The sequence below is a fragment of the Cryptotermes secundus genome, unplaced genomic scaffold, assembly GCF_002891405.2.
Source record: "Cryptotermes secundus unplaced genomic scaffold, Csec_1.0 scaffold142, whole genome shotgun sequence".
Lineage (NCBI taxonomy): Eukaryota > Metazoa > Arthropoda > Insecta > Blattodea > Kalotermitidae > Cryptotermes > Cryptotermes secundus.
This window is the reverse complement of record NW_019743148.1, coordinates 75023-94073: the sequence shown is the minus strand read 5'-3', so window position 1 is coordinate 94073 and position 19051 is coordinate 75023. Positions and strand designations below refer to the sequence as shown.

At 35.3% G+C, this 19051-nt stretch overlaps 2 protein-coding genes across 6 annotated transcripts in view; one reads left to right on the top strand and one right to left on the bottom strand.

The window, feature by feature from the left end:
- Window positions 1-329: 329 nt before the first annotated feature.
- Window positions 330-11969, bottom strand: LOC111873753. Of its 5 annotated transcripts, none has more exons than XM_023868697.2 (5): window positions 11765-11969; window positions 7328-7531; window positions 5091-5279; window positions 3350-4496; window positions 330-987 (listed from the first exon to the last, which is right to left on the bottom strand). In XM_023868697.2, the coding sequence occupies exons 2-5, from the start codon at window positions 7484-7486 to the stop codon at window positions 905-907; spliced, it is 1578 nt and encodes a 525-aa protein (XP_023724465.1). In that variant the 5' UTR covers window positions 7487-7531; window positions 11765-11969; the 3' UTR covers window positions 330-904. The 5 variants fall into 5 exon arrangements, with proteins under 5 accessions (XP_023724465.1, XP_033611096.1, XP_023724467.1 ...); XM_033755205.1 differs by having other exon boundaries at window positions 7328-7526; XM_023868699.2 differs by lacking the exon at window positions 11765-11969 and adding an exon at window positions 11655-11745.
- Window positions 11970-12160: 191 nt separating this feature from the next.
- The window catches only part of LOC111873768 (ATP-binding cassette sub-family E member 1), a 16634-nt gene continuing 9743 nt past the window's right edge, over window positions 12161-19051 (top strand). The window contains exons 1-6 of the mRNA XM_023868716.1: window positions 12161-12266; window positions 13737-13950; window positions 14056-14271; window positions 15101-15308; window positions 18563-18749; window positions 18865-18986. Coding sequence (XP_023724484.1) covers window positions 13738-13950; window positions 14056-14271; window positions 15101-15308; window positions 18563-18749; window positions 18865-18986 — 946 coding nt within the window. The 5' untranslated portion in view covers window positions 12161-12266; window position 13737. The remainder of the gene's footprint in view (window positions 12267-13736; window positions 13951-14055; window positions 14272-15100; window positions 15309-18562; window positions 18750-18864; window positions 18987-19051) is intronic.

Below are 19051 nucleotides of genomic sequence, written 5' to 3'. Positions count from 1 at the left end.
CAGGGCAGTTCAGTTTAAACTGGCTGTCTATTTTGGACCAATTTCATGACATTTCATTCTCTTCTGCATTATACTGACTGGTTTGGACATCTCTTATAATTGGGGATTTTATCATTCATCTATCCTCATTTCAGTATTGGCAACTGGATCTTATTTCTTTAGGTGTTTATAGTGACTGATGGACATCAGCCCTACCTGAAGAAGGACTTGCACTGGTTCTCACCGTCTCTTCGCTTGCGGCTTTTATTATTTTTCCTTCTACCCTGAAGATGGAGGCAATAAGTTCCTCTGAAACGTCGGTTAACATCACATCTACACGGTGTCACATCCCAGAAGACTGCTTTCTTCATAGTCACTGCTGTGAAAACCTCAAATCTTACTTAATTTTTTTTCCTTCCTGTGGTTGCTTCATAATTCTGACTAGAAATTTACTGTTCTTTTGTCTCACTTATGATAATCTGATGTTGGTAGAGAATACACTTTGCTTAGAAATTCTTTTAGTGTTCACTGATTGATATTAGCTCTAATGGTCCAACTGAGTAGGAAACATTCCTTCCATATATCTGATAAAAGCAACAGATCCACATTCAAAAAAACTGATGGACAATATCCAAGATAATAGTCATATTTATAGTTCACTATTTCACCTTTCAGGCAGAAATAAGGATGTGCTTTTAAAATAACACATCCATCCTACAATAAAATAAATGGTTAACTGTTTTAAATAAATCGAAGTCATAAATTATCACAGATCAAGTGGGATTAAATAGAGAACTAAATATTAATGAGATCATCCCATGGCTCCAGATTCCATATCCCAATTCTTTGGCATCTAAAATACTGGAGATATCATAACTCTTCTCACAGGTGTAGTCTTAACATGTACTGTAAGAATGACACTTTATTAAAGCCATATATCATCTTCACTCTCTATCATATCATGATGGCTGAAGAAATCCATTACACTCTTCTCTACATCTGCTTCATCTAAAAATTAAAATATTTTCTAATTAATTCCTATCAAGCATAATTCTAACCCTACAATAAACATTAAAAAATTATTGGTCACCACTGATACTAAAGCTGATTTGATTCCAACTAAATAGAAACATTTTCTTAATGCTATAACTGTCAAAAAAAAATTATTCTTTATGTGTATACCATGAGGTAAGAATTAAAACAGAATACAATAAAATGCTATATCAGCAGCTTGGAAAATGTACTATAAAGAGAGTTTCTAAGCTGTGTGATACTACCATTGTGCAGAACAAATGGTGGTGGAAGAGAAAGTAATCTCCTGATTGATGTCACATTATACAACTACTACAAATAAATATGTGATTTATGATGAAACAGTAGAAATCAAAACACATCGTTTTAAAAACTGGACTCTAGGACATAGATCGGTTTACCTGATGATCACAAAATTTTATCTAGACTAAAAAACTTAAGATATAATGCATACAAGGATGTACCGTCTACACAACAACACTCTGTATTTTAAAACAAAGAAGACTACACTCAAAGCAAGTAGCTTAGACTGAACCGCTACATCATAGCAACACCAATATAGTGAGCAGCCTGCATGTATTCCACTCATAAGAATAGAACTATTTAATACACATCACATCACTGAATTATTAAGCTCAAGGCAGTATTAAGGTTGTGTTATGACCTACCCCACATGAGAAGATTCTATTATGCGGGTGCCCTATGGTATAGTTGCTTCAACTGGCAAATATAAGTCAACACATAGCAGTTGCAGATACCTACCATTAACACACAATTGTTAATTTTTATCAACTTAATCTTCAGCATCTGGTTTTTTAATTTCTCATGTTTTTAACTTTAACTTTTTAGGTTATAATTTTAATTGTATTATTTAAGTATATTCAGTTAAAATTTTGACCAAGACTTATTTTATATATATTTATGTATTTGAATTAAGTCCAAAAACACAATAAGGATCCGTATTTAGTGAACTGAATGATAATTGGATGCAGTTCAGCAGCTTAAAGCCAAACACTGTACGCCTGATGATGGCCTGATATACGGGCCGAAACATGTCGCGTCCATAAAAAGCTTTAATAAAACAAATGTTGATAATGTAGTGTCTTCTTTGTTTTAAAATACAGAGTGTTGTGTAGATGGTATATTCTTGTATGCTTTATATTTTATGTGAGACACACAACAGGATGCATACTATTAAGACTCAAAAAGCTTCTTAAAAATGTTTATAATATAAAATCATTCAATTTCCAAAGTTTCATTCCATGCTTTCAGTTTGATCTGCATCGCCAAGCAGTATAATGGCAGTAAATAACAGAAAAGCTATCTGATGCACGTCATTTTGTTTTCAGAATCTGAGTTTCATGATAAATATGAATTTACTAAATTTCATGTACCAGTTAAGTTAAATGCTTACTGTTCATGGAACATTTTAAAGAAGCATGTAAGAGTCAGATCTAATATATATAAAGTTAAAGCATTAAGTAGATATCTGAAATAAGAAATAAGCAATTTCATTAATCAGTACAGTTTATTTTAAGAGAAACCCTGGCAAAGATTTGGCACTTTGGTAGCCATGAATATGAATCCGATGAATTGATTTCAGTTCTTCAAATACAGACTACATCCAAGCAAAAGAGAATTACTGAATTCTAAAATTCAAACTAACAGTATTTTGTGCAGGACAGTGGATTTTTTTCAGTTGACCTAATCCTTACAGCCGCACTAGGCCCTGGGGTTTACTCAGCCTCTAACAGAAATGAGTACCAGGAAATAATTAAATAATTTTCCTGGGAAGTAAAGTGCGGCTGGCACGCAAGGCTGACAACCTTACCGCCATCTTTGAGCCGATTGTGTAGATAATGTGGGACCCTCAACATCTCACAAACCTATGGGCCTTCATGGCCTGGTACAGGGATAGCTTTACTTTTTTAAAATCAGTCACTGCAAGTAGATACATTAATATTTTTTTTAATCACACTGGATGTAAAAATTTGCTTTTCATATTGTATGATGCCTCTTGGACTACAACGGTTTACTAGTTAGTTTTCTCTTTACTTTTCATGATTAAGTGATTAATGGACACAGAAAAAGGTAAAAGGTGAAGCCATCCCTGTAACAGGCCATGAGGGTCCATAGGGTTGTGAGACGTTGAGGCTCCCATATTTTCTCCAGTCAGCTCACAGATGGCGGTAAGGTCATCAGCCTAATGCAACAGCCGCCCTTTACACCCCAGGAAGATTCCTGGTACTTATTTTCATTAGAGGTTGAGTCAACCCCAGGGCCATAGTGTGGCTGAACATAAAAACTAAAGAATATTCTTAATGTAATCACTGCTTACCTGGCACATGGTTCTTGAGGAGGAGTGTATCAGCAATATGCCGTGCAAGGAACTTGAAAAGAGGACGTGATTGTATTCGACCTTCCCTATAGTAGGGCATAAGTCTTTCAACTACCCAACGTGCAATTTTATCTCTGAAGTTTGTTACATGTTCATCTACATCAAAACAATCTTCGCTGTCACTGCCAAACAGTTCTAAGAATCGAAGTCTCATTCTTCCTCTCTTACGGACATTAAAGCAGGTCTCATATATCTTAGCACGTAACAAATTTTGTTGGTGACATTTTTCAACTGTCCATATACTAGGTTCCCCATCATCCTCATTAACAGTTTCCTCAAGCTGTAAATGTTCACCACCTGAAAAGTGATGAGTTTCTCTCCTAAGTATAGCTGAAATTCTGTCATCAATGTTCATACGTGAGCATTCTTCAAGATCTAAATCACTTAATTTATCACCACACAATGTTCCATTAGATAAGTTTTCATTTTGTTGCAAATCACTTAACCTTCTCACAGTCAAAAAAGGTTTACTAGATGCAACACTTCCTACATTCAAGCTGCTTTGTTCTTCAATATTTGACCATTCATAAGGTTCCTCTGGATTTATATCCTTCTCAGATATAAATGTTTCAGTTTTAGCCCCATTATGGTTAACCTGAACTGTTGATTCATTACTTACTATTGGACATTGAAATAAATTATCTGTGTTTACATTTGGCACAAATTCTTGATTCGTTTCATAATATGGCATGGGTTCTACACCATTAAAAGGAAAGTAATCTGTACTTCTAACAGCTGTGGCAATCATTCCTGACACATACACAGGAATTGGTACACCCTGTACAGGTTCTTCATTATCTGCCTCTGGTGTCTGGGGTTCTGTTTTGACAGATAATGGTTGAAAACACTGGCCAGTTGGGCTAGACAGTGACATTTCTGTTTCCTTTTCAGTCTGGGAGTTATGAGATTCAGCAGTAACTTCCTCTGTGCCCATAAATACAAAATCAGTCTGTGTTGTTTTGTCTATGTAGCCAGAATGTCCATCTACCTGTGTTGTCTTGTCTGACCACAGAGGGCCATCTGTGACACAGTCTTTCAACTTCTTATACAGCTTTAGTTGTTCAGTGTGCTTCTTGATGTCTGCAGCCTAAAAAAGAATAATTCTTTATTTTAACATAATACTGTCTTTCCTTTGTTAAAGTAAGTAAAGTAAATGTATTCCTGTTAACAGGCCGTGGAGGCTCATAGTGTTGTGAGATGTTGAGGTTCCCACATTTTCTAGACAATCGGCTCATAAACAGCAGCAAGGTTGTCAGCCCTATGCACTGGCTGCCCTTTACCCCCAAGAATATTCCTGGTACTCATTTCTGTTAGAGGGTGAGTAGATCCCAGGGCCATAGTGCGGCTGGAAGGATCAGGTCAACTGGAAAAAAAAATCCAGTGACCTCACTGGGACTTGAACCTGCAACCTTCCGGCTTGCAGCATAGTGCCTCCACCAACTACACTAGTTTCTTTAAATATAAGTTTCTCATTTTCTTGCACATATGTAATAAAAGAGTGATCACTGTACAGACTTCAATCAGTATATGCCTGTTGTAATCAAAAAGATGATATATGACTGCACACTGAATAAATATAATTTGTATTTTAAAACAAGTTAAACAGGTATCAGTTTGCTAAAGCATAATATTGATTTTTCAGTACTAGGTAAACATATGTCCTAATAGGAGTAATACTCACCAACCGTGTCATAGCTCTTTGGTATAAGATGACCACCATGCATGATCGCAATGCCTTTCGTTCCATTTGGACAGCACATTTTATTACATCTTCCCGGCTGAAACGATATTCAGCACAGTTTTTCTGAGAGCATATCTCATAGTTCTTCATAAGGATTTTCTCCAAATGCTTTAAGTAACATGCTCGAACCTATAAAGAATGAAAGAAAACTGAATATAAAATTCTGGAGTGTAAACGAACTCCCTACCCAGAAGTGATACTGCATACATAATTCATTGAAAAAGAAAACTGGCAAGTTGTAAATTGCATGCATTCTACAAGAAAAATTCACAGAGCAGCTACTGGAAACATCCTGGACTGTTATTGTTGTAACTGCCTCATTGAAAAAAGATGAGAGGGGAGGCCAAGATCACACTTCCACAAGCCTACTGCATCAGTCTGCCATGTGAAACGGCGTTGTTTTTACAGAGTGCTTTTTCAATTTTGAGTTTCAGTTTGTCTGCAATGGATGGCAAAATAAAGCAATATGTCTGTATCAAGTTCTGCATGAAAATCAGTGAATCCACTACTGAAACCCTTGAAATCCTTTGTGATGCTTTTGGAGAACACTCTTTTAAGCCAGACAGTGGTTTTTGAGTGCCATTCACGTTTCAAGGCCAGTTGACTGTTGGTAGATGACAACAAACATTCAGGGCGACCAAGCACCAGAAAAACAACAGAAAATGTTTAAAAAAATTGAGAACCCATCCACTAAGGCCATCGCTGCCAAACAACCCATGAGCTCACAGCCACCACTGGCATCAGTTATGGAGTTTGCCAGATCTTAACAGAAAATCTGAACATGCACCAACATTGCCACAAAGTTTGTTCCCTGACTCTTGACAAGTGATCAAGAGCAGTGGTGCATAAACATATGTCTTAAGCTATGAGAGAAGACCAACGAGGACCCAACTTTTATCTCTAGGATCATAACGGGTGACAAAAGTTGGATCTGCATTATGGTCCAGAAACAAAGCAACAATCGTCACAGTGGAAGAGCCCACAATTACCAAGAGCAAAAAAAAAGGCATGATAGGTCCGAGTTCAACAAAGAGCATGCTCATTGCGTTTCTTGATGTGAAGGGGATTGTTTGCCATGAATTTGTTCCTCCTAACACTATGGTCAACTCTGACTTTTACTGTGATGTTCTGAGATGCTTGAGAGAAAATGTGCGACAAGAGAGACCAAAACTTTGGCACAATCTTAATCAAAGCAATGCGCCTGCCCACACATCCATGAAAACCAAAGAGTCTGTCACTAACAACATGGGTATCATTCCCCACCCTCCCTACTCACCCGACTTAGCCCCCTGTGATTTCACTTTGTTTCCCAAATTGAAAATGAAACTGAAGGGATGATATTTTGAAAGAGTGTCTGACATTCAAAGGGAACTGCAAGCAGTACTCAACAGCATCAAGGAAAATGACTACCATGGTGCTTTTGAAGTGTGGAAAAAATGATGGGATCGCTGTATACTGGATTCAACTGGCTCATGATAGGGTACACAGCCATGCTCTTGTGGACTTCGTAACTAACCTTAAAATTTCGTAAAAATTTTGGAATTTCTAGACCAGTTCAGTGGCTATCAGGTTCCCAAGGATTCTGTCCACAGAATTACTTAATGTGAGAAAATACAGTATGTGCCAAAATATACAGTACTGAAATGAAAAGACATCCTGTTAATACCACTGTCTATTCATGTGAAGGTCCCTTGCATGACAGAACCTTCTCAAATCCTGAAGAAATGGTCCGATCACCATGTACCTGTAGCATTCTTGGGTGATGGTAAGAGCACTGCCTTCCTCATCCTCAATGAAATAGGGGCCTAATATATCGTGTGCTGAGACGACACATCATATCGTCACACGTGTACTATGTAGCGGTTTCTGGACAATAACATCTGGCCGCTCAAAACCAACGAAGTGAGTTGTCTAGCGACCACTTCCGTATGAGCGGAAATAATACTCAACTATGAATAATTTTCCTCCGTTGAGAGACCCATTTCCAACAACTGCACAACACAACTTCCTTTTACTACTGGGAACACGTGCAGCTGGAGCTATGCCCCGTCGACAAATGCACATGTGCGTTTGAGATGCGCGAGTTTCAGTACCGCACATTCTGGCGCATACTGTATGTTGATGCACTGCTATTTGAGACATAATGTTCAATGCACTGTTTGTAAAATGTTACAGACCTTTCCAGTGAGATGGGTAACTGTTTCTCCTGTCCAGTTCTCTTCCTCTTCCTCCTCATCATCATCTTGAACCATCTGCTTCAAGTGAATTACAATTTGTTCTTCTAATTCATTTTCATCAAAGCTGCTAGTCTCCTTTTTCTTCGCACTACTTTCCATTTTCCACTCTTAGCCATTTAATTTACCAGCACTTTTCCTTCTGTTCTGGAAAAGGAATACAAGTATTGTACCAATGTGCATTCTGGACATTCTACAGAAAAAGCTATGAGGATTCAATTGATTGAGCACTTAAATAACAATAACATTTTAGCGGAAGAACAATTTGGTTTTAGAACAAAATCTTCAATAGATTAGGCTATATATAAATTAGTGAATGAAATCTGTAAGACCTTAAACAGCAAAAACTTAAAAGGAGGCATTTTTTGTGATCTCAAAAAGGCCTTCAATTGTGTTAATCATGAGGTTCTGTCGTCGAAATTGGAGTTCTATGGGATAGAGGGTAAAGCTAAACTATGGCTTGAATCTTATTTCAGAAATAGATATCAAAGGGTTTTAATTACAAATATAAATCTTAATCTCAATGAATTTTCAACATGGGGCAAAATTAGACATGGTGTCCCGCAAGGTTCAATTCTGGGTCCACTGTTATTTCTCATTTATATAAACGATTTACCCAAAACTATAAATGATAAAACTGTACCTATATTATTTTCAGATGATACTAGTTAGTTAAAAGTTCAAACTATGATGATCTCTGTGTAAATATAAACAATGCTTTTCATAGTATAAATGAATGGTTCAAAGTAAACCAACTTTCTATAAATTATAACAAAACCCACTACATTCAATTTACAGCTAGAAATAATAATCCTAAATCTGAAATAAAAATTGTATATGATAAAAAACAAATTACATCTATATCCAATATTAAATTTCTTGGAATACTCATTGATGACACAATGAGCTGGAAATACCACATTGAGTATATTAGTTCAAAACTAAGTGCAGTCTGCTACATAATAAGATCGCTTAAACCATACACATCCATAAATACCTTAAAAATGGTTTATCACTCTTATCTCAATTCTATTATAAATTATGGTTTACCCTTTTGGGGTAACTCACCCCAAAGTATAAACATTTTTAGAATGCAAAAGAATATAATTAGAATTGTGTTGGGATGCAGAAGGAGGGATTTGTGCAGAAACTTATTCAGAGAATTAGAAATCTTACCTCTGGCATCTCAGTACATATTATCTCTTATGCACTTTGTGATAAAACACAGAAACAAATTCATAGTAAATTCGGAGATTCATAGAATAAATACCAGACAGCAAAATAATCTCCATCAGCCTCTTGTAAATTTGAGTAAATACCAAAAGGGAGTTTATTGTTTAGGAACAAAGGTCTATAATAATCTACCACAACATATTAAGGATATATCGAGTGACACTAAGAGTTTTGAGGTACAATTGAAACAATTTTTATATTTACATTCTTTTTATTCTTTACAGGAATATTTCTGTCATAAATCTTTTTAAGATGTGAGTAGCTGTCTTGCTTTAACATTAAAAGAAGACAAGATTGTCAGTCTGTGTTCTGGTTTTTAGTTGCTTATTTTACTTATATACACAATCATTATACCATTGTATACTAGTCTTTATTTCAATTTATTATACTATTAATGTATGTTATACAAAACTCATTAATGACACTGTGTTTTAACTATTGAATTTTTAATTAATAGACTTGTATAAAACTGTAGAAATTGTATAAGGTTTGCCATTACTTTTACTACTAAAATTAACTTATTTATTATATTGTATATGTTTATCAGTATTTTATTACAAGTGTGTATGCTATTGGATGATAACTGTAATTCTTAGCTGGGACCATAACTAGGACGATCTCCAAATCTGCATGAGAATGTATTCTCGACAAGATTTATGGAAGATGTATAAATGAAATGAAATGAGGAATGCATATAGGATATTGGTGGGAAAGCCAGAAGGAAAGAGACCATTGGGAAGACCAAGGCATACATGGGTGGACAATATTAAAATGGATCTTAGAGAGAAGGATGGGATGGTATGGACTGAATTGATCTGGCTCTGGACAGGGACCAGAGGGGGGCTCTTGTGAACACAGTAATGAACCTTCAGGTTCCATAAAGTGCTGGTAAATTCTTGAGTAGCTGCAGATTTGGCTTCTCCTCAAGAAGGGCTCAGCTCCGTAAGAAAGTAAGTAAGTAAGTCTTCATGCTAAGCATGTATAGCTATTGCAGTTATTCCTAGCTGATCTCTGCCTTGTCCCACCATATTATGCAGTCTTCATACCTGACATGTTCAGCTATTCCAGTGATTTTTATCTGATTTCTGCTTTGCCCCCCTGTATTTTGCACTCATAATGTGAGGCATATTCAGCTATTTCAGAATGATTTCTAGGTTATATATTTCTCATACAAAGAACATTTCCCAGACTGGTGGAAATGCCTTCACTTATTTTCATTCTGTTATTAAAGAGAAAAGGGGAAGAGAAAGATATAAGATGTTACCATAAGAGAGAATGAAACAGAATGGATCGATGGAGATTAGGGGTGTGAATGTCGAAAGGGTACAAAAGAAGAATCAGGAAACACAGATGTTCCACGTGTGATGAAGTGGAAGACACCATGTGTATTACTTTTCAGACGTGCTTTTATGATGAAATAATTCTGAAGAAATCTGTAAACTGATAGTAACAGAAACTGTCTTAAGAATCTATGTGATGACCAATTCAAAGTTGGAGATAAGTGGAAAAGGTGTGTTAAGAAAATGCATCTTCTATTGGTAGAGAGCAGATATACATATGATGTAGGGAAGATAGTCTTTACTGATAAGTCTTTATATTACTGTAATGTTTTATAAGGGACCCACACAGTAATAATCAATGGTTATGATGGGAGGAGAATTGTTGTGTATGTTATCACAACATAATAAACGTCCATTCATTCTCTCTGCCCCCCCCCCAAAAAAAAGAAACCTCTGGACTCTGGGTTATACAAATAAGACAATATATTGCACAAACTCTCTTGTATCTGTCACACATTTGAAATATATGAAACTTTATAGATGCCAGATATGCAGAATGATGATCTATAAGAGAACAAAGGAAATTTAATCAAATCTGTTAGAAATTTTTTCAGAAAATAACTGTTTTGTTTCAACCTTTATTGATGTAATATTTTTCAAAGATATCTAACTGCAACTTGTATTAATGAGTCAGTCAGCAGTAATTCTTTATTTCCTGAAGCCTGTATGATATTCCATGGTGATAAGTCTATTATTACTGATAGGTTTCTTTGTGACAATGTTTCATTTGCTATTTTGAGCATTATTTCCAGTTTACCTTCAGTTTATCTTCATCTATTTGAATGTCTATGGTATTTATGTGTATAAAATATTCAGTACTATGAATGAATGAATGAATGAATGAAGTTACTTTAAATTAGCCTGAACCTACCCAACCTAGCTTTATCTGGCACTGAATTAAGATTTGCATGAGAAATACAAAATATGTCCAAATACAATACAAAATATTTTGACTGGTTCTATTGCAAGACCACAATGAACAAGGTACTCGTCACTGTGCTGTAAAATTATACTCCATATTTTACCCTACATTAACTGTAATCCCTTTGGTTCACTAGAACAGTGTGGGAATTACTGCACAAGGGAAAGTGACATCCAGCACTTAACTATCTTGAATATCCAGCGTTAAGATCATCTCAGTCTATGAAATTTTATTATTTATACTTCTTAGTACATATTTACAATAGGGTGTCTCTTTTACTCGACTGGAGTACTGCCTACATATATTTACGGACAGGATACGAGTTATACTAGCAAAGTTATAACAGATGTTTCAATTTATGTACTGATTGAGTTGGGTCTTGCATGAATAAATATAATACAAGTTTGAAAGTACTGAGGCAGACTCGTGTACATCGTCACCGTTTTGAGCAGTTGCTTTTTAAGAAACTGATTTTAAATTATAAATGTTTTAATATAGAAAGTACAAACTGTGGCTAGGATAATTTATACTTTTTATGTACAAACGCCCCAAATTCGCTGACATCTAACATTTCAATGAAAAAAATATGTTGAAGTACTCATATATTAACACCACCGACAAGATTTATGCTAAGTTTCAACAGCAACTCGTATAAGTTGCGAGTTATTAACAACTATCTTTGCTTTTCTCACACGACGCTTATGGAAATGAGCATGAACAATTAATGAGTACCATCATCTTAATTCATCTTAATTGACTATGTTGAAATACTGACCAGATGACTTGATATTCATTGTTAAACTTCAACCCGGTTATGATTACCGACAAATTTTTTGGTTAAGTTACCAGACATGGACCAAAGAACCACAAAGAAAGATGCCTTACATAACGTTTTAACTTCCGTCTGCGTAATTATATCTTTGCTCATTACTTCACATAAAGCAGCAAACCACTCCGACTTAATATTGATCACTATTAACAACATGACTCTAAATGTGGTAGAATATAATACATTATTCCTTCAATTATTTTGAAATCTTTGACATCGAATGCAATTATTTCACTCTAGTATATTTGGAATTAAACAGTAACGCATCGCATCCGAAATTATGAGATATTTATGCATAAACATATGAAGAAAGTGGATATCATGTTCTCCATATAACTGTATTTAAAAACCTTGTAGTTTAAATAAATATTATACATTTTATACGTGACCAAAATTAATCAGCAACAATGATCCATGAAGAACAACAGCATTACCAATCTACCAATATAATCTGAACGTTCAAATTTTCACCAACAATGGCTGACCTCTAGCGAGGCTGACGTGGTTTGGGCATTGGTACTGCCAAGTGGACTACGTCCACGACTTGCCGTTACGAAGGTGTGTGAGACTTTAAATTGTATAAACATAGAAACGATACTTATGGAATCAACTAAAAACTATATACAGAAAAACTTATATTTCAAAGATTACTAGTATGTTTTGTATTGCAACAGATGTTTCATCAAACCGTCGCTAACCTTTAAAACCCATATTTAATCCTAAAATACAGAGTACATTCAGTTTATTTTGCTAGGTGCAAGCTACGTAAGTGGCTTTTAACTTTCGCTTGTTTGGTGGATATAGTGCAGATGTCTTATGAGAAGCATATTTTTATTAACATTCGTTAATGAAGTGTTTCTGCTTCGGATATATAGCGCCAAGTAGTCCCCTGGAAGTCAACCGACGATTCAGTGGAATATGTCGCCAACATCATCAGGGCTGAAGTGTAAGCCAAACGAAAAACCAGCATGGAGCAGGCAGCAAGTAGAGCTCATCTGAAACATCGGTTGACTTTCACTGAACTACACTGTGTTATATTCCAGAAGATGGAACTCTTCATAACCACCTCTGTGAAAACCTCAAATCCTACATTTGGTAAGGTAAAGTTGTCCCTCAGCTTAACTAATTAAGCACTAAGCCATGAAGGCATATGAGGGAGTGGATGTATAGATTCACATTTTCTTGACCTTGGCACTACCTGGAGGTGAGTGGTCAGCTTCACACACCTGCCACTTTACCCCCGGGGAAATGTCCCCCCGGTACCCATTGGATAGGAGGCTGATGGGCCCCAGAGCCAGTCTGAATGATATGATGAGAGAAAATTCTGACCCTACTGGGACTGGAACTCCGATCCCTCAGTTGTCCTGCCTGTAACCAGTCGCTATACCGACTGCTCTCCTGCATTTGGTACATCTTATATATATTGTAAACGTTACATGAATTTACCATTGTAGTTTGGACAGTCTTTATTGCGAGATTATAAGAAAACGTGTGTGACTGCAGCAGTTAATTTTCTTTCATTGTATAATGGAAAGTCGATAAGTTATTTTTGTACCATTTCGGTCCTTTTTAAATGTGGATTGATGAGCAAACATCTATAATTCTAGTACCATTATATTAAGATGTGTATCTACTATTACACTCATTTAGAAAGTATTTATTTTTAAAATTGCTTTTATTATATATATATATATATGTGTGTGTGTGTGTGTGTGTGTAAAAGTAAAAAAAAAAGTAAAGCTATCCCCGTACCAGGCCATGAAGGCCCATAGGGTTGTGAAACGTTGAGGGTCCCACATTATGTAATAAAAATGTTACTGTTGCTTCTGACAGTTATGCATTTTTACAATTAAGTTTATTTCAGTCCAGTGTGACATATAATGCCTTCACCACTTCAGCACTTAGTTACCTAACATGTTTCGACTCTTAATGAATCATCGGAGGTATACCACTACAATCAGGAACCCACCAATACGTAAATGTTTTTATAATGCTGTAAACACTTAAAACATGCATTCTTAATTGCAGGATGCCACGAAGCAAAGCTACTGAAGAGACAGACAAACTTACTAGAATTGCCATTGTAAATGCAGACAAGTGTAAACCCAAGAGATGTCGACAGGAGTGTAAGAAATCATGCCCTGTTGTTCGCATGGGAAAACTGTGCATTGAAGTAACTCCAAATGATAAAATAGCAAGTATTTCAGAAGAACTTTGCATTGGTTGCGGTATTTGTGTTAAGGTAAGGCAGTGATATTAACAGTATTTTTACTGTTTAAACTCACTGTACAATTTGAAGTGAAGACACATGATTTCTCTTAGAACTAAGCAGACGTATTCATTTCAGAAATGTCCTTTTGAAGCCATTACTATAATTAATTTGCCCAGCAACTTAGAGAAGGATACAACCCACCGGTATTCACAGAATTCATTCAAGCTTCATCGACTTCCAATACCAAGACCTGGAGAAGTGTTGGGTCTTGTAGGCACCAATGGTATTGGCAAATCTACAGCACTGAAAATTCTGGCAGGCAAACAGAAACCGAACCTTGGTCGCTATACAGTAAGTAATACTGATGTTCAACCCCCTCCTGGTATTTCCCTCGTAACAAAAATGAATCCAGGCCTACAGTTATGTTGTGGAAAGTTAACATTTAGAAGTAAACCAAGTGCCATAATGTTAAGGGTGTTTTCTGCAAAAGTAATACAGGGTAGTAACATACTCGGTTATAATGTCTAAAACATTACTTAGAAATGGCATTTTTCCCAACATAACTCCATATAAATCAACCCAGTATTATCTCCCCTTTTGGGGGAGGTGAGGAGGGAATCCAAAATATTATGTACAGTTACTTGTCTGTAAATGTGATGGCTGCGTTTCAAAAGCAAAGTTGCAGAGAGTGAAATCACATAAATTGAACATAATTTCTCCCTTCTCCTGTGCAGACCCACACAATAATCTGCTCACCCACTTCCCCATATTCCTGGCTTGGCCGGCAATAAATTCTTAAGCGAGTTCTATTTATTGAAGTTGATCATGTTAAAATAAATTACATTTTTTTAACTCACATCTGACAAGGAGTACCTGTATTTTTGTAGTAACAATTTCCAGTAATGAAAAGACTCACGTAAGTTGCAGTGTTAAGAGATTGTACAGAGGATGTTTCTGCATTGTCACTGTAGGACACCAGATACTAGGAGCAGAAAAGATCATTAAATGTGCAACATGTCACATGTATAACAAGTAAAGTCTAAATACTGCTGTGAATCAAAGTGTGTTAGCTAATCAGATGAGGTCATTTTGAGGTATATTAGTTAAATATAGATATAGGAGAACTACTGGTATTTCTATATTTTGAATGTAATTATATTAACTCTGAAATTGTATTTAGGATCCACCAGACTGGACAGAGATCTTGAATCATTTCCGTGGGTCAGAACTCCAGAATTACTTCACCAAGATATTGGAGGATGACTTGAAAGCATTGATCAAACCACAGTATGTAGATCAAATTCCCAAAGCTGTGAAGGGTACTGTTCAGCAATTACTAGATAAGAAGGATGAACGCAAGAACCAGAACGAAATATGTCAACTCCTTGGTAAGGCAGTGTTGTGCATAAAGCTGTTATCTTCACTCTGGTGTTCTTTCATTGTATGCCTGTTGTGTGGGCCTATGCTATTCTAAGGAGGGTGTTAAAATTATTGTGTGAAATAAATTTTTCAAATTTGGGTTCTCTGATGTTTTGGTGAATTATTTTCTTTCTCCATATATTACATGACATGCTCGAAATGCACAGTAGACTGCCAGTTAACTGGAAGTGGATTATCTGGGTTGTGGATTATCCAGGGGCATTATTTAGAAAATTGTCTGGGATGCCCACTGTCAAACAACTTCATGTGAAACTGCTTTTTAAAGGGGAACGAGTGCAAAACAAAGTTAGTGTTTTATTTCACAATCTAATGTATACTTGGAAACTCAATAAAACTTTGTTTTTCCCCTTCTTATAAATGTGTGGAAATGGCACAGGAGCTTCTCAGAAACCATGCTCTATTATTGCTCTATGAGCAATCTCCTGCTAAACAATGGTTAACCATTGGAATTAAAACTTCTTGCAAAAGGAAAAAAGAACTGTACCTTTTGACAAAGATACTTGATAACAACAATCTAAAGCAATATTATAAATCATGTAGTAAGATCCTGACTAAGATGATTAATGAGGCAAAGCTATAATGATAAAATTATCAACTCCAATAATGCTATTAAAACTACTTGGAATATTATTAAAGCGGAGTTAGGTAAAAACTGCCTGAAGGACAACAACTGTAAAACTGAGAAAATAAATCGAAGTATTTTTAATAATCGTTTTTTAAATGTTGCTGATATTACTAAAAAAAAATTCTACTCAAATTACTTCACATACTGATAATAACAATAATTATAAACATTATCTGAACTTGACAGCTAAGGGCCCCTTTCCCAATATAATATTCAATAAAATAACAACTAAAGAAACTGAAAAAGTTATCTCTTCTTTCCATTTAAAAAATTCTTCTGAATATGATGAGATTTCTATGAAGACACTAAAAATTAGTGCCCCATACATTTCTCCCCCATTATGCTCTATATTCAATAAAGCAGCCTTAGCTGGTAAATTCCCCTTACATATGAAATACTTGATTATAACTCCTATATACAAGAAAGGTGATAAGAAGAACTGTGCAAATTATAGACCAATTTCATTGTTAATTTCATTTTCCAAGGTGTTTGAAAAAAATAATATTTAGAAGATTATTGACACATGTTCACGCTTATGACAGCCTAGCCAATGAACAGTTCGGGTTTCGTCGCAAATTATCCACTGAAACAGCTCCATATAACTTACTAAATACAGTTTTAGCAACTGTTAACAATAAAGAAAAAGTAGGTGGAATCTTCTTTGATTTGGAGAAGGCTTTTGACTGCGTAAATCATGAAATAATTTTAGATAAACTTGAATTTATTGGTATAACTGACAACGTATATATGTTATTAAAATCATATCTTCAAAACCGATATCAAAGGGTGGTAATTAAAAATGGACCTTTTGATAAGAGTGAATCAGATTGGGGTCAGGTCAAACATGGTGTTCCCCAGGGATCAATCCTGGGACCACTACTTTTCCTACTATATATCAATGACCTACCTTTATCAATAAAATATCTGAATGTCAGTGCAAAACCCCCAAACAATTTTATTTGATGATGATACTAGCGTAATCGTCAGTAATCAAAACAATACTGTACTAGGAAATAACTTGAAGTCAGTCTTCACTAGTGTGATGAAATTCTTTAAGGCAAATTTACTCTCATTAAATCTGGACAAAACCTATTGTATGGGACTCCACTCTAAAGATATTATTAATTCTGAAATACAAATCAAATATAACAACAAAATTATCCAATACTACTTAACTAAAATTTCTTGGGCTAGTACTTCACAGTACTCTGTCTTGGAAGAGTCACACCAATATGTTGGCTTCCAAATTAAACAAAGCATGTCATATTACAAGAGCACTCAGACCTTTCTTATCTTTAAATTCCCTAAAGATAATCTATCATGCTTATTTTCATTCAGCTATAACATACAAATTAATTTTCTGGGGAACTTCTTCCCACAGTACGAATATTTTCAAGCTCCAAAAGTGAATGGTTAGAATACTAATGGAAGCAAGACCCAGGGATTCTTGCAGAAAATTTTTTAAAATTTTAAATTACTACCTCCAGCATCTCGGTACATACTCTCCTTGGCTCTGTTTATGGTTGCCAATAAATCATTGTTTAGACAAAAGTCTGAAATTCATAATTTTAATACCAGGAATAATTCTAATTTCTTTCAAGTAACGACTCACTTGATGATGTTTCATAAAAGTCCCACCTACGCAGGCGTTAAGGTATATAACCATCTTCCAGCTGACATTAAGGACTTGGCATGTGCTATTAAAAGCTTTAAAAAAGCATTAAAAAGTATTTGCATGAGCATTCTTTTTATACTGTGGGTGAATTTTTATGCATAAAACTAGATAAGTATTTTTGATTGTAATTGTAACATCGTGTCAGTATTTACATTGTTCTGTTCTATGATTTTTTTATGCATAAAACTAGATATATTTCTGATAGTAATAGCAACATCATTGTATCAGTATTTACAGTGTTTTATTATTTTTATATTTTCAACAAGATCTTTTAATGATTGCATGTCTTATTTATTTTATTTATTTATTTATCATTATTTATTAATATTGTACTGTCTTGTATTTTTTACTTTTCTATATCCAATGGTTAACCAGTAGGGCTCAACAGAAGAAGTTAAATTAATAATAATAAAAAATAATAATACCAATAGTGTTCAAATGAAATATACATACTTGTAACTGTATGTGTCATTTTATAAATCCCAATTCTCTAGTTAGTTAGATATTCATTTTGCTAATTAATTAGGAAAATTCGTTTTCTCATTTACTCCAGATAATCAGGAGTTTGCTATATATATAAAAGTAGGGTTGTCCCTGTGCTTAATGAATTAAGCATTGCGCCATGAGGGCATATGAAGGAGTGGATGTATATATCCACATTTACTTGACCTCAGCACTAGCTGGAGGCGAGTGGTCAGCTTCATGTTCTGGCCCCTTTATCCCCAAGGAAAAAGCCTCCGGTACCCATTGGACCGGAGGTTTGGTGGACCCCAGAGCTGGTCTGGATGATTTGGAGAAGAGAAAATTTTTGACCCTACTGGGGACTCACACCCCTACCCTTGTCCAGCTGGTACCCAGTCGCTATATATATATTCAATATAAATTGTAGATTTTTTTTACAGATTTAGATAATATTCGTAATCGCTCAATTGAAGCCTTATCAGGAGGTGAGCTTCAACGTTTTGCTTGTGCCATGGTGTGCATTCAAGATGGAGATATTTTCATGTTTGACGAACCTTCCAGTTATTTGGATGTTAAGCAGCGTCTAAATGCTGCTGTCACTATCCGATCTCTCATACATCCAGACAAGTAAGATTACTTCCGATATTTGTGCAGTAAGGCACTGATGAGTGTTATTGTGTTTGCTTATGTGGTGTCAGAAATGCACATGTTCATGTCATGCTGACGTATATTTCTGTTTCAGGTTCATCATAGTTGTTGAACATGATTTGTCAGTATTAGACTACCTCTCAGATTTCATATGTTGTTTGTACGGTGTTCCTGGGGCTTATGGAGTTGTTACTATGCCCTTCTCTGTTAGGGAAGGTAGGTGTGATATATATATATATATATATATATTCAGTAATTTATGACAGTATCATTCATTTTTT